The sequence below is a fragment of the Notolabrus celidotus genome, chromosome 15 (genome assembly GCF_009762535.1).
Source record: "Notolabrus celidotus isolate fNotCel1 chromosome 15, fNotCel1.pri, whole genome shotgun sequence".
In the NCBI taxonomy this organism is placed as follows: Eukaryota; Metazoa; Chordata; class Actinopteri; order Labriformes; family Labridae; genus Notolabrus; species Notolabrus celidotus.
Window position 1 is genome coordinate 23,110,382 of NC_048286.1, and position 9,885 is coordinate 23,120,266.

The 9,885-nt window shown below is 40.5% G+C and overlaps 1 protein-coding gene across 1 annotated transcript; it reads left to right on the forward strand.

The window, feature by feature from the left end:
* Nucleotides 1-5,303: 5,303 nt before the first annotated feature.
* On the forward strand, nt 5,304-9,123 carry LOC117826386 (zinc finger protein Gfi-1-like). The gene is made up of 7 exons (XM_034702386.1): nt 5,304-5,428; nt 6,556-6,747; nt 6,929-7,120; nt 7,570-7,979; nt 8,235-8,372; nt 8,490-8,655; nt 8,784-9,123. The coding sequence occupies exons 2-7, from the start codon at nt 6,636-6,638 to the stop codon at nt 8,960-8,962; spliced, it is 1,197 nt and encodes a 398-aa protein (XP_034558277.1). The 5' UTR covers nt 5,304-5,428; nt 6,556-6,635; the 3' UTR covers nt 8,963-9,123.
* The last annotated feature ends 762 nt before the right edge of the window (nt 9,124-9,885 follow it).

The following is a 9,885-nucleotide window of genomic DNA, read 5'->3' on the forward strand; positions in this document are numbered from 1 at the left end:
GGGCGCTCAGACGGCTAGGCCACCAAAGCCCCCTGCTTCCACTCTTAACACTTTGCTAAGGGAACTGCCTGTTGCCTGTCAAGTAGCAGTAATATGTCTGTATGTACAGAAGTTAGAAATTATTCCTTTTTTTAACAATGAGAGGGATGTTTATAGTTGAAAACTTTTCTCAAACATGTTTCTTCTGTTTGTTTTAGCAGGACCTGTGGTAGATTTTGTTACATTCAATTGTGTACAGTGCTCATTTGATTGCATTACAAATCATGCTATGATAACTATGTGAAATGATAAACCAGTTGTTCTGTGTGAGTCTATCAGTTAACTGTATCAAAAAATACAGAGAAATAAGGAACCAAGGTCTTCTGCTTTTCTGTTCGAGCGAGACAGAGATAAAATCCCTCTGTGTCACTCTGGGTGCAGATGTTCTCAGTTTAAGATAAGAAAAGTCAAAGTCACACTTGTAGACAGCCGCTCAAGCTCTGTAGAACTGATTTCACAACAAAGACAAACAAATGTCCAATCATCTCTGGGCTTCAGAGTTTAGCAGTTATTAAGGAATCACACCGGGGGCAGAGGGTGCTGTACCAAGAAAGTGGAGTTATACTGATGTATATACATTTGATTAATCTACTGAACTCATTTTTTTATAAATTTTGATATTTTGCTTTTTGAATCCCTTAAAAAATAATTGTATGTGCTGCCAACTCACTCATATAATTTATTAAAGTCACAAATAAAAATGAAAGATGGTTACAGTGGACTAGAAATGACTTGCAGAAAGTCACACATCCACAATGTGTTCACAGTCGCAGCACAGATAAGCGGTGTTGACCAGAAACACGGTTTTGCCTTTCCTGCCTCTTTTTTCACTGCTTACATTATTTTCATTTGCATACAGATATTTGGAGGAAATGTCTGCTAGTGAAATACATTTTTGTCCATTAAAATCCTCAAAGATCAAAGGGCATTAACATGCATATAGCTCATTAACCTGTCCACACTTTCCAGCAATGGAGGAATATCGATGTGTGCTTCCCGGACAGACAGCTAAGAACACGAAGTGCACTGAGTCAGCAGCGAAACAAACTAATTCTGCTGAAACTGAATTAAGTTCTGCTAACTGTAACGTCAGACAGAATAATACAAGTCAAAAGAGAGATGGTGCTAAGATAAAGTGTCTGTGTGATAGGCATTTTACTCCTCCTCCCATTTGACCACACACACTATGCAGAAACAGACAAAGTGGTTACTCTGTGTGAAAATGTACAAAAGAGGGAGTGTTAAGATTTTGGAGCATCAGCTTAAAGAAAGTTGCACTCGCAGAAGTTAATTTTGGGGAGAGATTTACAGAAACTAGAGACTATTTTCACAAAAAACACAATAATTTGATAGATAACAATAGGCTTATTTCTTTGAATGAAATTATTAAAAAACAATGAAAATTGCATCCAACACAGTAAAAAATAAATGAAGAATTAGGGTTTGACTTACCTCTTGACCTCTGACCTTTCTAATGTCCGCCTCACCCCCTCCCTAAACATGTACACATGAGACACAATGACCAGGAAGCACTGAGCAGGTTTCTTCACATTCATGCACCAACGTCCCCAATGAGGAAAATTTACAACCAGAAACAGTTTGGCTTGCAAACAGGGGGAGCTGCTGATCACTGTGATGGATGAGAGAGCTGATTTGTGGAGTGTTTACAGCATCAAGTCAAGCTTCAGCTTTGTTTAACACGAGAGATCATTTCAGTGCGTCTTTCGTTTTCACACTTTTAAGTTGTTGTTTTTTGTCATGCTGACAGATGGCAAATTGATCTGTGGAGCATAAGATCATACAGCAGTGCTCAGGATTAAATCAGAATAATCATCCAACAGCCAACCTTAAACAGGAATCAAATCAATGTACGGTTACACAGAAAACGACCCTACCCCTGCAGGAAGACAAGATTTGACGTAGGCAAGACGTTGGTGGAGCGAGTGTGTGAAAGTACTCTCTTGTGGTCAGCAGCATTCAGTAAATCATTCATTGCATTCACACTCAGTCCCTATCTGGTGGCTGCAGTTTAGAGCCTGAAAAGATTTGGGTGCTTTTTTTTTTTCCAGCAGAGGGGGGCTGCTGGCTGTTAAAGCTGAGGAAAAAGAAGTGGTATCACACAAAGATAGTTTCAAAGAGGGAGGGAGGGGGTGCAACGTTGTGGTTAGAGCTCTGGAGCCAAAAGGAACCTGTGAGGGGATGAGATAGCATGATGTGGTTTTTATTGGGATGCCACAGCGGAGTGGAGGTGCTGAGGTGAACACAGACTGAGTGCCTTTGACTAAACACAGACATGAGACAGGGAAAGTCAGTTTAGCCACAACATGGCCACTATGGCACGAATCCACTGAATGCACTCTGCCAAGTTATACCAACTTTATTTGATACCTATGATTAAGAGAAAACTAGAGCGCTGATTTAAAACTGTGAATTGCTACACACTACAGGGAATTAAGTTGGTTTAAACACACTTGAAGTTGTTTTTATTTTTTCTGTAATAACAAGTGTGTGTTATGTGAAGTTAAATTATTTATGTTTTGAGGGAAGAAATAATACATTCATTCTAAAAACACGAAACGATCATTTGCAGAAAATTAAACACACTTTGATTAAATTCAATCTGTTCAGAGTTTTTTTGTTATAGCGGCCATATTTGGTTTGATGTGACGTTTTGATGTGTGTGACAGACAATATAGAAATAGATTGAGCTAATAATAATTTAACCCAGTACTAATGTGACCAATACAGTTTATTATTATGGAAGTTACCTTTTTTTTCTCCTTTGGTGCCAGAAACATAGACTATAATTCAAGGACATAGTCTCTTTGACATCACACATTGGTTTCTCAAGCTGAGTTTTAAAGCCGAGCATCTGCAGTCACCGTATTGAAAATACTCACTCAACCTAACTTTTGGACGACGTACTTACAGGCCAAGTGGTGGAGTTCCAAAACTTAAAAACGAATGAGCTATAGAAAAATGTGCTCCCGTACAATTTGTGCCAATATAGAAAATAGTTATATAGGCCAATATAATTTTTTGAATGAGACTGTAAACATCTGTAAATAATGGGTGTATTTGTGGTTTCCAGTGTTTCTGCAGCCTGCCCCAAATGGACGCTCAAAGAACTGCAATTTTAAGTTAGTTAAGTTAGCTTATAGCACCCGCAGGTCATTCAGATTGACAGCCTAGATCAGCCCTATTTAATTAGCAGCCCGTGGGCCACATACGGCCAGAAAGCAACCCTCAAGTGGCCCAAAAGCAACTGTAATGTATAATTTAAAGAAGCAGTATTTCAGCATAGGTTTAGTTTAAGTGCTGCTCTTTTACTATGTTTATTCCCTTTTGGATGTGGCAATCAATAATAAACATCCAGTGTGTTTGTTATCTTATCTATTTTTTTTTCTTTTAAATGGTTAACTTTGCTCACTGTCTGCTAAAAATGTTCGGCCCAGCTCATGTCCTTAGTCTGAAAATCCGGCCAGACCAAACATTTCATTGAATAGCCCTAGATTATAAACAATACAACAACCAGTATGTCACTTCTAAATATGCAGTACCTCAAACTTTGATCAAATTTGAAAGCTGAGTTATCATTTTTTTTTATTAATTTAAACCCAATACATATTAAATTCGATAAGCTATGAAGACCATAACCATTTTTGTACCAGTTTATAAAGATGTTGTTAAATCAGGCATTTTAACATGGGGTTCCATGGGGATTGGCTCACTTTTTGAGCCAGCCTCAAATGGCCACTTGAGGAACTACAGATGGCACTTCCATGTTTGCTCCAATTTAAATCCCTTCAGTTTGCCCTTTTAGTATGATACATACCGAGGCTTACAGAGACTGATTTAGAGAATTGTTGGCAGACTTAAGCTCCATCTGTGGCACAGGCTTGAGCCATTTCACTGACTTAACATCATCTTTACTTGAGTGACCATTTGTCTTTGATAGATCTTTTAATGAAGTAATATTAGCAACAGCTTAACTAGAATGACATTCTTGTTTCTGTAAATTGATCTGCAGTGAGTCAAAATCAAGACAACATTGGTGCGTACTGCGCCGCACATTGCTCCTCTTGTCAACATTCACATACATGTGGTACAAAAGCTGTAGCCTCAGATTTATTTAAAACTATGAGGAGTCCCTCTCGCCGTGGGGGCTGAAAGAGCCCAGAGGTTTAGCTTGAGAAAATGATGAGAAAATAACCTCAATGTTCACCAGCACAAGTCTTTATTTAACTCTGCTACTGTGATCTGCATCTTTGGTTACAAAGGCAGACAACTGCTGGAGCGAAAAGCAAAGAGCAAAATCTACCCCCTCCCTTTACCCATGCCGTGATCACTCCGATTGGGCCTTTATTTTCAATCTCTACATGCTGTAGTACTTGAAGAGTGAGAATCAAGGCCTGTGGGAGAGAGGTGGTCTGGGGGTGAGAGAGCAAGGGGGTGTGAGTGAGAGACAAAGAGGAGGCTGTGACAATACTGATAGCTCCTTCACGACTTTACGTTTGGTTTCCTGTTCTGGGTCAGTGTGTAACCCTGAGTCTGTATGCTGTCACATCAGCAATGACCTTCTCCAACTTCAGTCTGTTTTATTCTAAATGAAAGTAAACTGAATGCTGTGGGAGTCAGTGAGCAACAGATATCAATAAAATCTTTCAGAAATCATTTAAAGTTTTAGTTTGTGTGATGTCAATGAAAAGAAACAGGCTTTGCTGTACAGTGGGCAAACGGTTGAATCTGGATACATATTTGTAGCAGAAAATTTAAAATCAACTTTAAGATTTGTTTTTGGTTTCCTTTTGGTCTGGAATCTTAATTTTACAGGAAAACAGATGTGTGAAGGTTGCTCACTGTGGTTAAAGATGTGTTACTTCAGGATATCAGTGGGTGGAAAGTTGAACATTTAAGATTTGGATCTGTTAAGAGGGCGATAAGTTTCAAAATCAGTAATGTGCAAAATAGTTCACAGTTTTAAAAAAGCTAAGGAGTTAAAAATAACCTTTGAAAACTTCCACAAAGTAGCATTTTTTCAGGAATCTGGTTTTGACAGGAAACACAACCCTTTAAAGAAAATCTTCAGACTAAGAAATTCAGGCACAATGCAAATGTTTAAAGATTGTGGACGCCTTTATCAAACATGAATCAGTGTTTTTGTTTAACAGTCATGGTTGACTAACATGAACTTTTCTGACAGACAGAGGGGTGAGAGAGAGAGAGGGGAAGAAAAGCCAAAGAGTGAGAAGGAGATATCTGAGAAAGACAGAGTGTGTGTCAGTTTTGTGTCAGATGGTTTTGTGGTGTGTCTCTGCAGCAGCGTGTGACTATTTGAACGTTCAGACTGTATGTGGACGGAGTTGAGGACAGTGTCATTGCTGCCTGTGTGAGTATAACATGTGTTTTCAGCTTCATGCCCCAGCTATCAGCACTTTGCTTGCAGCTCTTTTAACTTGACGCAGCTGTATCAAACAAACTCGGTTCCCACACCGGACAAAGATCGATGCCGCTTTGCTTTGGTCAGACCTTGAACGGAACCTGAAATCTTCGCTATGATTTGCTTTTTGAGCCTGACAGATTTCAACAAAGAAACTTTTTTTTTCTCAAAAGATATTTGATTCTTATTTGATTTCTTACTCAATTTATGAGTACTAACTTCAATTTCCTTTATAGCCAAACCTAATTTCACCTCCCTGTATGGTCCAGGAGGGGGTTCTAATGATGTAAAACAATCAGGCTGAAGCAGTGTCACTGTAAAGTGAAACCTCGGCTCCCCACCAACAGGCTGCTGTGCAGAGCGGCCGCGCGCGTCTCATTAACAGGATCACTTTACAGCCAGTCAAACAAACAGGTCATTATCCATCCCAGCCTCTACATGCAAGGAGCCCTCCACAAACATCATCTTTCTTCCCAATGACACTCAAATTATATTAATACCGGCTTGTTTCTATCTTGTGGTTTGGCAAGAAGGGCTATTATGTTAAAATGTCATCGTTTAATTTTTTGGTATGGTGTTGTTGTAAAATTCTGAATCATTGTTACAGGCGGAAAAATGTCCAAATCAAATCTCCTTCTCAGTTCATTTCAAAGTCACATTGCTGGTGCAGCTTGACCAACCTTTGGCGACTGTTGAAGGCTGAAACATAATTTCAGAAGCCTTTTGGGTGTAAAACTGGATTTATATTTTAGCCATTAGTAACATCGCCATCAATAGGTTATAAAGATGTACTGTAAGATACACATTCCTTTAGTAAATAATAGTATATAGCTCAGTAAAGTTTCCTTTATTCGGCCTCCATCACATTTTAATTTAAACCTACAAGGAAATGCAATATGACTTCTCCAATCTCATTTCTTCCGGGCCACTTTTGATGGGGACGGTGGTCCAGCTTCTGGCCACCTGCCCAGCGACACCTGGTAAACGACACGACTGCTGTGCGCATGCGTAATAGCCTGCCAAAAATCCCAACGCCGTCTCGCTTGTCAACCAATAGTGTACCAATCTGTCCATAGATAAAGTCAGAGCCGCGGAGAGCAGGGGAGTGAAGTGGAGGATTTCAGATCAGGACCTGACCGACAGAAAGCAGGAAAACATGCCGAGGTCTTTCCTGGTGAAGAGTAAGCGGGCCCACAGCTACCACCTGCCCCGGTACCCAGACGATGACTACACCAGACTGGACACTATCCTGGCACTAGTAGGCGCAGGTAGGTTAATTTTGTGCGCAATTACGCACGGAATTGGTGGAGATTGAGAGCAATTTATTCCAATTAGAAATTATTCACCTCATATTTATTGGAAGTGAACTTCAATTATTTCCTCATTCTACACAAAACACCAGTTGCACGTTCAGTGTGTCCGTTTCATCATTCTCAATGCTCTTCTTAGAGAACAAATGCCAGAAGGAGATGGAGCCGCAGGAGGATGTCATCGCCGGTGATGACGGACTTTCCCCTGGGTCCAGGCTGCTGTCCCCGGGGTCCATGTCCTCTAGTTCTCCGCTGAGCTGTGGAGGCAGTGTGTGTGACCGATCCTCCGACTGTGATTTCTGGCGACCCCCTTCTCCATCCTCCTCACCAGGTCTGAACATTCAGATGTTCACGCACTACAGCTGCTTTTTTAGTGGAGCATTTAACTACAAAATTATAGTTTTCATTATTTTGAAGGAAAACAAAGATCAGTCACTTAATTGTCAAATTTTGATGGTCAAAATACAGGCAACAATGAGCTGTGATGTTTATAAGCATACCTGTTGATCATCATTCATGTACTTGAAAAGAAAAAACATATATTTGAATTAACTTGTTAAACACTGATGAATGAAAAGATTGTATTTTACTAATGCAGAAATAAAAATACGAGTTTTGTAAGGTGAAAATTGTGGTTTTGGTGACAGTAGGTTTCAGGTGTTTGTTTAGTCTTATAGCTTGTTCTACTAAAGCCAAAACGCCATCACGAAATTTTAATAACACACCAGAACTGCAGTTTTCGCTTCAGTGCACTCACACCACAATTTTTTTAACTTCCAGATTCAGAGAAGTGCTCCACTCCTTCAGCGGAGGAAGGCCATCACTTAAACATCCCTCACTTTCCTTACTCCTGGACGGCCTATTCCGGCTCGGAGCTGAGGCATCTCGCACAGGGGCCTTTTAATCCTCCTCCTCCTCATCACCTTCAGGGCTACAGGGAGCCTCACTCCCCACCTTACAGTGCAGAGGATAGTAGCACCGAGCAGCTTTACGCACAGCGGGGCCCAGCGTCCGGATGTTACCATGACTTCTCTTCAGCGGGTCAACAGATCTGCAGGATGCGGGACCGAGACGAACTTTATCTGCATGCGAAGCAGAAGCAACGTGGGGTCGAAATCAAGTCTGAAAGTGACTTTATTTGTTCTAATCTCGAGTCAAGTGGATCCTACAAGTGTATTAAATGTTGCAAGGTAGGTCAAAATTTACCGACGAAACCCCAAGACAGTTCAAATGTTTCGTACTGTTGAGTTTGCAGATATTTTTTAAATGGTCTAAGTGATTCTGTAGACCACTGTCCAAATGTATTCTTAAGTTAAAGATTATTTCACCAATAACATTAGAACACGCATTGGAATATTTAAACGGATCGGTGCAGAAACAACAGGTTTTTTTGCCCTTTTTGATGACAATTGAACTTAAAATGTCATCCGTCAATTTTCCAATAGGTGTTCTCCACTCCTCACGGTTTAGAGGTTCACGTGAGGCGCTCGCACAGCGGGACGCGGCCTTTTGAGTGCGGGATCTGCGGGAAAACGTTCGGTCATGCAGTGAGCCTGGATCAACATAGAGCGGTGCACTCGCAGGTAAAGGCCTAACTCAACTTCGAGGCCCCAGGATCCTAGGCCTTCCGTAGGCTATGTTTGAAGTTATATACACCAGCTAGAGGTCTCCTATAATTAAACTTTTTTTTTCTTTTTCAGGAGAGGAGCTTCAGCTGTAAAATCTGCGGCAAAAGCTTCAAGCGCTCCTCCACGCTGTCCACGCACCTGCTTATCCATTCGGACACGCGGCCCTATCCGTGCCAGTACTGCGGGAAGAGGTTCCACCAAAAGTCCGACATGAAAAAGCACACGTTCATACACACAGGTGAGACACTGCACAGTCAACATTAAATGTAAAAAGAAATAAAGAGAACAGAAATCAGTGCTGTGCGTCATGCGTAAAAATGTCTCCACACTGACATGTAAGAACGTTTGATCTCGTTCCTCCTCCAGGTGAGAAGCCACACAAGTGTCAAGTGTGCGGGAAGGCCTTCAGTCAGAGCTCCAACCTGATCACACACAGCAGGAAACACACGGGATTCAAACCCTTCGGCTGTGACCTGTGCGGGAAAGGGTTCCAGCGGAAAGTGGATCTGAGAAGACACAAGGAGACGCAGCACGGACTCAAATGAGCACGAAATCCTGCACTTTATATATATATATGTATTCAAACTGTGTTTCATTTTATTCTATTTATATCGAATTGCAATTATTTCTATTGTTGAATGTGGTTAATTATTTAGCCTTGGATACTCTGGTTGATTTATGGAAATAAATCTTTATTTATCAAGTATGTTTTCACATCATTATTAAAGTTAAGAAGCAAAACAAAGAGGCTGTTAACACCCGTTTTTTTCTCCCTCTCGTGATATATCCGTTCAATTACGAAACACTCTCTGCTTAATGAAAGCACAAATCCTGCTTTATGAATTCATCCATTTGGACATAAAGTCAGCGATTAAACATTAACTACTCGAGTTCAGTAGTCAGTTTTTTTCTGTTGGGAATTTACAAGTCATTTACAACATTAAACTATTCACTCAATGATAGGAGAAAAGTTATCCTATGTTTTCTAAGTTTTAATCTTTAAAATTGACTTCAAAACTGACTACATAATTTGAAACCTTTAAGTGCCTTGAAAAAAAACGAAGTAAAACATAAGAAGCTGTGTCGAGCTCTACAGGTCCCCACTTCTACATGACAGCTCAGACCTTCTCTATCTCCACTTTTAAAGAGAAGAACGTTGTGTTGCGTGTGCCACCTGCTCAAAACCAAATAGTTTCAGACACACACATTGTTAACATACCCATATAACAAGTGCCATTATGGTGCCATAAAGCTCCATGTGAAGGAAGTCTGGAGGAATAACATCACTTTTATGACAGCAGGAGCTCCAGCAGTGTGTCCACATGGTGTTTTCATGGGGAAAAGCTGGGTGTGATTTATTTGGCCCTGCAGAGGTTAAACATCCAGGGCTCTAAAACTTTAGAGATCTGATTTGCACACATCCCAGAACACAGATTGCATCCAGTAATGCTAGGCCAATAAAAATAAA